At 44.4% G+C, this 12024-nt stretch overlaps 1 protein-coding gene across 8 annotated transcripts in view; it reads left to right on the top strand.

Annotated features, from left to right (window-relative positions):
• The window catches only part of mark2b (MAP/microtubule affinity-regulating kinase 2b), a 48141-nt gene extending 37877 nt beyond the window's left edge, over nt 1-10264 (top strand). For 4 of the 8 annotated variants that reach the window (XM_085451542.1, XM_085451544.1, XM_085451547.1 and 1 more), the window contains 5 exons: nt 2083-2349; nt 4648-4674; nt 7912-7950; nt 8666-8772; nt 9456-10264. In XM_085451542.1, the coding sequence (XP_085307668.1) occupies nt 2083-2349; nt 4648-4674; nt 7912-7950; nt 8666-8772; nt 9456-9805 (790 nt within the window). In that variant the 3' untranslated portion in view covers nt 9806-10264. The other 4 variants (XM_085451543.1, XM_085451545.1, XM_085451546.1 and 1 more) reach the window with 4 other exon arrangements.
• The last annotated feature ends 1760 nt before the right edge of the window (nt 10265-12024 follow it).

Genomic DNA, 12024 nt, shown 5'->3' with positions numbered 1-12024 from the left:
AGGCTCTTTGAGGAAGATTTTCCCCTCATACAGTCTCCTTCTGATATGTGTAATCCTCCTTCAGTTATGAATTTGCCTGGGAAAACCCCATTTTCATCTATTAAGCATTAACTGTGCTCTGACATTGTTTCTGTGAGTCAGTGAAATGGAGTAATGACCCGAGGATCCTACTGGTCATATGTGTGTGAAATGCCTGTGTGTATTTGCCATCTGTGTGTTTGTCTGTATATGTTGCTCTGCTGGCTAGCTCCCCTGCTTCACAGTGTTTGTTTCACGGGCTACTTTAACATTTTTGGGCTTTAGTTCAGACAGCCGTGTCTCACAGAACAAGGTGGAAGGACTGCATGTGTCCCTCAGCTACCTTAACTTCAGTCTGCAGACCCTCCAGCCATTTTTCTGATAGCTTTCGACCCTTTTTTAAAACAAAAAAAGACGACTGCTAAATGTCTGACTGATTCCACCCATGCACGTGTTAAGGTGGCCCTTTTTGGCTGTATGTGGTTTTGTCTGCTCTATGTTGAAGTCTTGTTCTGTTGCATGCGTCGTTCAGCAGTCAGCTTGGGCTGTTCAGAACCTGGTTGGGAACGCTGGAGAGAAGGTACCGCTTCAACACGTAGACTGTACCCTGAGTGATGATTAGGCACCTTTTTTCCAGAACATAATCTGTACCCTTAACTCACATCCATTCCTGTTTGATACATCTAGTCTGAAATCTTTCTGAGTGACGTGTTCATAACAGTACTGCCATAAAGCAGGTTGGTGCTGAAACGTATATAGGGTAGGAGCAGACTACAATATGACCCTGAACCACCTTAGAATAAGCCTTTTCTCCACTACTTCACTTAATGTGCAATGAGAAGGAAAATAGGTTGAAACCAATCAGAAATATTAACCAGTCTGATTAAGTTTATCATCTTCAACTAAAACACTGGATACTGGTCCCTACTAATCTGCCTCATCCAGCTTTTCTCTCCTTGAATTTGCATCTCTGTGTGTGTGTGTGTGTGTGTGTTGGATACCTTTGATCTACTGGACAGCATGATCACATCTACATCAAATTAAAGGACACCCTCGAGCTGTTTTTCGCTCGTCTCACTGGTGCTTTGAATGGAGCCCCTTCTTTGGTCTTTTTTCTTGATTTTGAAGCTGTCAGTGGGATTGTGCAGAACCCTTTGGTTTCTGTTGCACTTGAGAAACTGCATTTTTGATCAGCACCACCTGCTCTCATAAGAGCTCAGCAATCATTCGAGCTAGACTGTGATCATACCAGTTACTGGCAACAACTTTCAGCTGGTAGGCAACTGTTAAGATGGGTACCTGAAGCGTCCGAGCGGACTTGCTACATTGCCAATAAGTGTTCATTTTTGTATTGCTGCTCTTCTGTGTTGGTGTTTATCTGTGTGTGTGTGTGTGTGTGTGTGTGTGTGCATGCATTTGTGCTTGTTTGTTGCCATCTGCTGCAGGCGTGCCGCAGCCACACACTGTCATGGAAGATGCACATCCCTACAAAGCAAATCCAGCCTTTTAGCTCAGTGACTGCAACCAGTCACTGAGCTAAAAGCGTTCTCGTGTGTGTCTGTGTGCGTGCATGTGCACGGGCCACTGACCTCATGTGGCTCTAAATACTGACTTGAGGGATTAGATGAAACACGACCTTGCGCTGAAGTTAACAGCACATCAGAAGGTGATTTTTAATCTTTAACTGTTGGACTAATTTTATGTTCCTGTCCCACACTCTTCTCCACTGCAATCCTCTCTCTTCATCCCTTTTCTCTCCTCCTGCATCACCTCCCACACTTCACTTTCGTCTCCTTCATCCTTCTCTTTCCGCGTTTCCTTTATCTCCTCTCTTCTGTTGTCTCCTGTCCCATATCCATCACCATTCTTTTTCATTTTCACCTCCTCGTTCCCACCTCTTTACTTATCGCACCTTCAAACCTTTTCTTGCTCACAAAAAACGTTTCGCACTTCTTTCCTCCTCCTCATGACCACGTCTCCGCTGTCCTTCCTCTGTGTCGCCTTTTCTTTACCATCCTTCCTTCTCTTTTTCTCCTTCTTGTCTTTCCACCTTCTCTCCTGTAGTGCCCCGGCGCAGCGGGCACCCGGCGCCTCGCCTTCTGCCCACAACATCAGCAGCGCCGCCGTGTCAGACCGTACCAATTTCTCCAGAGGGGTGGGCATCCGCAGCACGTTCCACGCAGGTCAGCAGCGTAGTGCCCGGGACCAGCATGGCTCCGCCTACCCCGGCGGGCCTGCTTCTCCATCACTGTCGCATGGCAACAGCCAGGCCCGAAGAACACATGGCGCCACGGGGATTTTCAGCAAGTTCACATCCAAGTTTGTACGCAAGTGAGTAACGGGCGTAAGCCGCACACAAAAAGTAAACACTGGTTAGTTGATGTTTGATTCTGTAGCGTTAGAGAGGAAGGAAGGAAGGAAGGAAGTCGAAAAACCTGAAGTACAGGAGAGGACGTGTGGTAGAAGGAGGAAGCGTGGAGTTTGGTAAATGCAAAGCAGTTGTGATAACAGCTAGTCTCTTTATTATCCAGTTACCAGTGCAGTTTAAAGTCTATGAGGTTTCAGCTTGAACCAGAAAATGACTAAGTTTCCATTACAAGTCATTTTGATGTTCTCCGAGGAACATTGTACTCTGTGGCCGTATCATCACTGAGTACTTTTTTAAAGGGGCTGGTCTCGTCTGTCACTAACCACGCGCTGATCTGTAACTGTGCTCAGAGCAGAAAGGGAGAGGAAGGGAACAGCTGTGCGTCCTCTATAATTTTGCTTGGAGCAGTGGTGACGGAGGAGTAATTTTGGTTGTGGTTCCAGTCTGGCCTAGTTTTCATCTCAGTCTTGTAGTGCAGGTTGCAGCAGTGAAGCCGCTGATCAGGGTACCTGATTGTAATAAAAGCCAGCACTGTTTATTTCGATATTTATAACTTTCTCTGGAAGTAAAGTGAACTTTTCCTGGCTGTCTAACTCTGCTGGGTAAATACAGGATACTGATTTTTACATTTGTCAAATAAATAAGTTTTAGTTTCAGGAGAATTCGATGTTGCTGATGTTAAAAAATGTTTAAGTAATCAAATAATGAGGCTAATGTGATCTAAAGTGTTGTTTTGATGGGTATTCACGCATGTTTCCTACTTTAGCATTTCCAGCAGCAGGTCTGCGTATGTGGACTTTGGACCTGACTCCAAATGAACTGCACTGTCAGTGTTTGTCATATAGGAAGAAGAATAGCATTCTGAGTAAATAATGCAGATTTTAGTGGATTTATTATTGGTTTTATTGGTCTTAGAAGATTTGTTGACTGACTCATTCCAGTGAACTACCGTAAACCACATGAACACAGTTGATTTTAGATGCATGGCCTGCAGGTTGTTTTACACTCGGCAAAGTTGATCAAGATGTTACATTTAAGATATCATATACTTAATAAGAGGAGTTTTTAATGTAGCTACCTCACAGTGAGAACAAATGCTAGAATGAGAGGTGCTCAGGACAGGAAGTGAAAACCTCTGACAAAAGTGAGAAAAGTTCCAAGTGAGCAATGTGCCACAGCCACCATATAAGGTCTTTTTGTTCTTTTATCCTGCGTGTGTGTGTGTGTGCGTGTGTGTGTGTGTGTGCGTGAGGAGGGAATATGTTTGCTTGTATTTTTAGTTGTTTTTGTCTGCTTAAAAAATGATCATATGTGTAGCCTACGTGCATGGTGTAGAGTCTGTCTGTGTGTAGGGTACAGGCACAGCCACTCTCCAGGCCTCCCACTCAGAGATACTGTAGCTCCGTGGCGACAGTATCCATGGTTACTCCGGAGATATCACTTTTCCCTCAACTATAAATACCGCTACTGGGGACACCTTGATACACATGCTCACACACACACAGACAGTTATGTGCCTGTAGCACAGCAGGCAGACAGATTGTGTTGCATTTGTACATTTTGACCAGTCTCCCTCTCTCTCTCTCGCGCGCACACACACACACACACACACACACACACACACACACACGCGCACACACACACACACACACACACACACACACACGGTAAATCTGTGTGTTTTGTTACCGTATCATATAAGCTCCCTGGTCTGGAGAGCGATGGTTTGTCTGTGTTAAAGGAGATAAAAGTTGTTGCTTAACGTCTGCTTTTCTTTTTGTCATTTGTACATGTGTGATTTGTGTTTTTTATAGCAGCCGTTCTCTCGCCTTCTCTCTTTCTTTTTAAAGTTTTATCACATTTGAACTTTTCACCTCACAAACGCTTCTTTTCAGGATCATCCCGGACATCTTTGTGTAAGGGAGGGGAGTGTGTTCAGAGAGAGCCCGTTAAATCCCTCTGAGGTGTTTTTGTTCACACATTCACACCAATAAAGGGTACATCTAAACACGTTCAGATTGCACGTCGACAGCAGTGCAGTAACTTCTTCTTTTTGTTGTTGTTGTTGTCCTTCTTCTCTTTGTGTTAACTGTGGTGTTGTTTGCCGTTTCAATCCCAAGTGAGTCTGGACTGATTTTTCTTTTTTCTGTTGAAGTTGGCTCCTCAGAGGGCAGCTTTGTCTTTTACAAGAACGTCATTGATATATGCGTTTTACACATACGTTTTTTTTCTCTTTCTTTATCCCTCTTTTGTTTTTGTAGAAATCTCTCGTTCAGGTTTCCGAGAAGGTAGGCAACATCCCCAACGTTAAATATAACCCCTTGATTTATATAAACACACGTCTCTTCTTTATATATATTTTACATATATATATGCATATATATATAAATACTTCCTCCCCTTTTGGTGTTTCGTGCAGCTTTTTGTTGAGATCTTCCTTTTGTGCCTTGAGCCTTTATCTTTTCACCTTTTCGTTGTTGTTTTTTTTGTTTCTCTGTGGTTTGGCCCCTTTGTTTTTTGAGCCTTCTGATTTTGAGTGCTGTGTTTTGGTCCATTTTCTTTCTCTTTTTAAAAATGTATTTCATTTTACTAACTCCCCTCCCTCACCCAGCCATCCACTCACTTAACTCACTCACTCCATCATCACGTGGCACATTAACACCTCACTCATCTTCCTCTTCGTCCCTCCATCGTCCCTCCCGCCCACCTCTACTTCATCCTCACCCCACATTTGTTTTCCAGTTAGATTGTGTGTGAGCTTGCATCTCCCTGTAGAGTCCCAGATTTAGGTCATGACAAATCCATCATCAAACTCATCCATTCCCTCATTTAACCCGTTCATAGCTTGAGGTGCCAGTCATGTTATTACTCTGGATCATAGTAAAATGTAAAACTAGTGAGGCAATACTAAAACGTGTCATGTCGCTGACCACGGTTTACAATAAATAACTCGGTGTAGAAATAACAGAAGCACAGCAATAGAACCAGTAGTCTCTTTAAAGTGTGGCTAACCATTATCCCAGCTAACCAAACCATCACCCATTTCACCTTCCTGCTTTCATTAGTTTGGCCTCCGTAATCTGAATTGCCTTAGCCACGCAGGCTAAAGGTGTCCTGTTGTTAGATCCCAGTGGGGAGGTAGCTTGGAATAAGTCAGCATACGGTTGTAGTTGTGGACGAAGTCAGAGAGGAGGAGGAGAGGGCCCAGGAGGGACGGGGCTGCACTATTTCCTGGAGGCTGCACTCTTTCCACTCATTCATTGCTCTGTTCTCACTGTAGCACTGGCTCTCTAACAGCAGCAGAAACACAAGTGGATGGCTTTGACCTACAGTGGCTGGAAAAGAAGCTGTTTGTTTTTTGTTTTTTTTAATGCTGTGAATATATAAACACAATTACATTTGTTTCACATGTACGCACACAGACACACTGAGCTCAGTGTGTCTGTGTGTGTACATTAAGATAAAAACACACACCTTATTTCCATGTCCATCTACATATTTAGTCTAAATGAAAGACACGTGTTGACACATTTTACATTTCTGTATGTACACAACCAGACTGGACATGTCTCCTGATTAGTGTGTTGGATGATTTTAACCAGCAGGTCTTAGAGTGGACCATTGCTCCACCTGCTGGCTTAAAGCTGTTACTTTATTATCACGGTGAAATTATTATAGCTGTGTTTTCTCTAAGCTGTTTAGTGACTCTAAAAATATTTCAAATTGAAAATGTAATAGTAGAAAATGTCTAACTATAGGGTGAAATCTAAAGCCACTGCTAAACACATGACTAAATAGTAGTCACATATTTCCAGTGATTATCATACCTGTATGTTGGGACTGAGTAAGCTGTATTTAAAATCAATGAATCATCTGATCAGTCTTTTGTTTTCCCTTCCACGGGAAAACAAAAGACTGATCACGGTCACGGTGTTCCTACTCTGGGAGCCATTTTGCATCCCTTCATATCAAGTTAAATGGCAATGGGATGCAAAATGGCACAATGACTTTACATTGTTACAGAATTCCTCATCTACAGTTTGTTTGGGGTCTCCCCACACCCCACGCTCCTCCTCGTCATTTCCACTGTGCTATATTTTTAACCATGGCTTCTTTTGCAGAAGGTATTTGACATGGTGTTTCTGGTCATTCTTCCCCACCCCCCCATTTTCTTTTCAATAATGTAAAACAAGAATTTTGTCTTTGTCCGAAACAAACTGAATTGCAAATCATGTGTTGAATTTTTTCCATGTTTGTGTCACTTTCAAGGCATCGTCTGCACGTGTTTGGCTGTTGTCTGTGTTTTTCTGTTTGTCGTCTGCTTTTCTTGCTTTAGTCTCGTTTGTGTGCGTTCGTTGTTGTTTGCAGGTGTGAGAGAGGATGCGTGTGCATATGTCGAATGTTAGATGGGCTGCAAGTTCATGTGTTGTTTACAGGGAGTGTGTGTTCGTGTGTGTGTGTGTGAGAGAGAGAGGTAAACAGCTTTCGTGTAGATCAAGTGTTACTAATACAGGTTTTAACGCAGTGCTGGGATTATTAATGCTCCTAACCTCCTCCTAGCAACAGGACTCGCCCTCACCATGCCGACCATTCTCTTCCAAACCATTCCGTTTGGGATCTAAACAGTTCCACTTCATGATGTGTTCCTAACTTTCCATGTTTGTTGGATTCCACTCCACTCCAAAGTGTTACACCAGTTACCCCACCGTTCCATTCTGTGAAAGTCCGTGCTGTTCCATACTCTTCAAATTACCCCCTTTCTGGTCCACAGTGAGCCGTTCCATTTGTGTCTAGCTATTTCATTCGGACTCGCTTCATTCTTAATTTATTTCGACTCAAACATTTTCTCATCCATCCCACAGCGAGTTGAACCAGTTCCTTAAATTCCACCTTATAACTTTGGGTGTTTTCTAGGTAGAGTTTTCTAACATTAAAACAGGTTGAACAAGTCCATAGTGACGCATTGAATCTTTTGTTGTCGTTGGGTTGTTGTTTTTTTTAGTGTTAGTAAATACATGTTAATGTTGGCAGCAGCAGATGGCTTCCCCTACATGAGCGAGGTTCTTCCACATGTTCCTTCCTGTTAAAAGGGAGTTTTTCCTTCCCACTGTCTGACTGTTGGGGATTTCTGTCTTATTGTAGGGTCTGTGCCTTACATTATACAACTATTTATATTGGCAACTGCTGTTTTGATTTGGCGTTGTTTAGATAAGCTGAATTGAACTTGTTAAATTCCACTGAGTGGTGGTACTATGATAGTGTTTGCTCACAGTGGACTGGTATTACCTGGAACACCTGCAACAGCAATGCATTGTGGGCTGTGGAGTCCTTTTAGGCAGTTGGAGTGGAATTCAATATTTGGCACACACTTGAAGTGGTTGGCTTGGAAGGTTGAGGCGGGCATGGTGAGCGGCGTGACTGTGTTCAGCCAGCTGGTTTCCTGTCTGTGTACGAGCCCACTTGTTGCCATAAGCCCTTAAAAAAATATAAAGACTAAACTTGTGTTGATTTTTTTTTTTTTCGAGGGGTCCATATGAGGGAGAGGGTGATGATGAGGGGAGCAGGTGAGATACAGAACAAACAAAAAACCTCCCACAAACCTCCCAGACGCTACCGAATCGCCTGCCAATCAGTAGAGTGGAAGAAATGAGTAGATGATCTGAGCTTGTTGTGAATGGTGGGGGCCGGGGTGAGGGGCGAGCTGTGGATGTGTAATTAGTTGGTGATGGTGGTAACGGTTTAACCAATCAGGGGATGGGAGATGAGAGGTGAATGGTAGCATCTTAGAGACTGAGAGTGATGGTGCGGAGGGTGATGCTGCATGGTGGTGCCTGTGTGTGAAGGGAAAATCAGAATCCAAGCGCCCCCGATGTGCGTTTGTGCGCTCGCACACCCGAAACGCAAACGCGCACTCGGGCCTGATCGACCCGCGTGCTGCCCGGCGAGTCGCGTGCACAAACGCACACAGGGGTGCTCAAATTTTTCTTTTTGTCTTCATTCATTTCCACAATCCTCATTATTTCCTTCCTCTGCATTCCTCCTCCTTCCACCTTTTTGTCTCTGCTCTTTAAATAATTCTGATTTCTCACACTTTTATCCTCATTTTCTCTCTTTGCTTATGCCCATCCTCCCTCCTTTTCCTGCCTTCTCCCCTTCCTTCCTTTTCTCCACCCCTCTTGCCCCTCCCCCATCTGTCCCTCTGGCCTCTCTTTTCCCTTTTATCTTTCCTCCTCTCTCACACTATCTCCTCCTCCTCCACCCTCCCATCGCTCCACACAGGCCTGTGCTGACCAGTACTGTAGACAAGTCCGAGAAGACGTCCGGTGGTTTGTCCTCCTCTTCTAACAACGATGAGAACAACTCGTCTCCAGGATCTGGAAACACTGGTGGGTTCATGACAATTTGACTCTTCTCAACTCAGTTTTGGTCATTTTATATGTGACAGATACACAACACAGCAATGGAGGACATCTAGGCGATAGTATACCAGGGTGGTGTTTTTTCTGCTGCCGCTTCCCTTTTTGCAAAGGTTAAAAAATGGCAGGTTTGATATTTCTGGAGGAGACAAGCTCATGACTCAGATTGATGCCATTGAGTGGCCAATCGGCGGCATGCTCTCTGTTTACATCACATTTTCAGATCAACTCGGCTTGCTTGGAACCCTGATCGAGCAGGAACTAAAGTACCTGGTACCAGGTGCTACCACTTAATGGAAAACCCTAAAAACAGAGTCCAGACAAGCTGAGTAGGTACTCGTGGAAACGGGCTATAAGAGAAACTCTACTTTTGGCCACTAGAGAGCGCTGTTGAGATCAGATATGGCAGACTCGATAAGTTGCTACATTTCCTGAAAATTGATCATCTCCAGGATTTTAAAGTTTCCTCATTCAGGCACACTAAATCCACCTCTGGTGCTGTTGAGGTCAGCATTTCTTTGTAGACAATCGTCTTAACCCTGGAGAACCCATGGGGTCAAATTTGACCCCATGGGTTCTCCAGGGTTAGTGAGGTTTTTAAATTAGACATTATTGCTTTCTCCTCTCACTGTTCTTCTTCTCCACTCTTCCAGGTGGCACTGGCACCCCTCCCGCCATCTCCAGCCAGAAGGACCCTGTCAAGCCGCGCTCGCTGCGCTTCACCTGGTCCATGAAGACCACGTCGTCCATGGAGCCCACGGAGATGATGCGCGAGATCCGCAAGGTGCTCGACTCCAACAGCTGCGAGTACGAGCTGCGCGAGCGCTACATGCTGCTGTGCATGTCCGGGAAACCGGCGCACGATGACTTCGTCCAGTGGGAAATGGAGGTGTGCAAGCTGCCGCGACTCTCCCTGAACGGTGTGCGCTTCAAGCGGATCTCGGGCACGTCCATCGCCTTCAAGAACATTGCCTCAAAGATCGCCAACGAGCTCAAACTGTGAGCGCAGAGGAGCAGCGAAGAAGAGATGCAAGGGTGAAGGATGAGGGCGAGAGGAGTGATGATGCTGTAGGTTGGGTTAGGACGTAAGCTAAGGGGTGGGATCACTTTAAAAACAACACGATTGTTACGTCAGGTCTGACGTCGGGCTGCCAGTTCTGAGACTAGAAAACTTTTTTTTTTTCCTTAGAAGTTTGTTCCATAAGTTCCCCGAGGCGCTCGGATTAGAGAACCGGAGCCGAATTCCTCTGAGTTGTGAAGAACTTACAGGCCGGTCTTCTTCTTCTCCACCCCCCTGTAGGGTGAGGGGTTTCTGTCACGTTCTACTTAGACGTTCCACTCTTCTGCATGTCCGATCTTCTTCTTCTCTGTTTTTTAGGAGGCACACTTTGACCACTCCTATCATTTCTTCCTGCTATTTATTCCGTTTTCTCTGCACGGTTCTGATGCCAGAACGGGACAGGGTGGGGTGGGGTGGGGTCAGGCGGGTGGATGGGAGATCAAAGCAAACAGAGGGATGCTGTGGGGGGGGGGGATATTTTGCTGGAAAACTCAAAAAGAAGTTTTGCTCTGATTCTCCTCCAAACCTGAGTGGACTAGAGCCTGAGCCAGAACACACAAACACACACACACGGATTTTGGATGGACAAACTCTGCTGTTAAAGATTAAAGGACACCCCCCCCCACACACACACACACACACACACAGAAAAATCTAATCCATCCACCTCCCTCCTGCCCTCACACACTCTTCGCTGTCTCTTCCTCCGCCTTCAGACTGAAGTCAGCACAAGCACATCCATCTTCTCACCTTTTCACTCCCTTTCTCCCCCCATTATGTTTTTTTTTTTTTTTTTTTTTAAATCTTTCACACAGTCACGTCCGAGGAGGTCAGTTGATCCTGCGGGCTGCAGCTTTGTAAGTCCGTACTTTTAGTTCTGTTTTGTTTTTTTTAAACTGAATTTCTTTATCGGCTTTTAAAGAGTTGTGCACTGGAAAAAGATCAGCATCTTATTAGAGGGGAGGACTGATGATGATGGAATTTTTCTTTTCATTTTAAAGTTGCCTTTCTTTTGAAGAATCAAATCTGGGCGTTTGTTTTCATTGCCATTTGTCAGCACATAAACGCTCAGATGATTTCTGGTTTCCTGTGGTTTTCTTTGGTACCTCTTGGTTGGCATCACGCCTTCATATCCAGAATGTCAACCCAGTACCGACGCATTTATACGCCCCCCCGCCCCAGCCCAGTGTTCCCAAAGAGCAGACACACAAGTCGTGGTTGTTGGTATGTGTGCGAGACTGTTGTAAGAGATCACTGGAAAAACTAAAAAGCAACAAAAACGATTAAGGACGACATTGACGAAGAATGGTGAATTATTTTCTTCTACTTTTGATTTGATAATATATTTTTGTGTCGTCGAGTTTGTACAGATTTGGGGCGCAGTGAAGGCTCACTGTCAGATCACATCATCGCTGCCTTTTTTTAAAGTTTTTTTTTTGTCTCCCCCCCCCTCCCAAAGTATAAGCGCACCTTCAACACACGGACAAACCCAGCCCCCCTCCTCCTCTCCGGTGCAGGACATGTCGATGTATTTAATGATGTTGATGGTGGTGGTGTTGACGACTACTGCTCGTTCGTTTTTGGCCTTTTATTTTATTTTAATTCGTTTTCTTTTTTTATATATATAAAGGACTCGTTGGTCCAGAGTAGTTTGGAGCAGAGAGAGGAAAAAGGAAGGGGAAAAAAAAAAAGCAGGAAAGACTTCTCAGAGCACACGTTCACTCTCGAAACCACAAGCAGAAGAAGTCACTTCCTTTAACTCGTTTTCTCGTTGCGTTTGATGCTCCGGTTTTGTCAGTGCAGAAAAAGAAACCACACACAGAGAGACACACACACACACGCACGGACAGACGCAGGGGTCGGAGTAAGGCTGGTGCCCGTCAGCTGGTTGTACCTAACTGAACACTTTTCCTTCTTTCTCTCACAATGACACACTGTCGTTTTATTTTTTTATTTTAATTTTATTGTTTTAGTTCTTTCAGTTTTTAATACGTCGGATTTTCCTTTTAAAACGTTGATCATTGTATTAAGGTGCTGGGTATTGGATTCTAATTATTCTGGCTGTTGCTGTTATATTATCTCTTTCAGGGTTGATTTTATTTGACATTATTTCGTTTTACATTGCTGTAATTTACATTGATTTAAATGTGTTTTGAGCGAAC

This window comes from Copadichromis virginalis, linkage group LG3 (genome assembly GCF_057382275.1).
Source record: "Copadichromis virginalis isolate Kocher_CV1m ecotype Utaka linkage group LG3, C_Virginalis_male_GT1.1, whole genome shotgun sequence".
NCBI classification, from domain to species: Eukaryota; Metazoa; Chordata; class Actinopteri; order Cichliformes; family Cichlidae; genus Copadichromis; species Copadichromis virginalis.
Note: the sequence above shows the minus strand (reverse complement) of the source record. Positions and strands in the feature narration are given on the sequence as shown.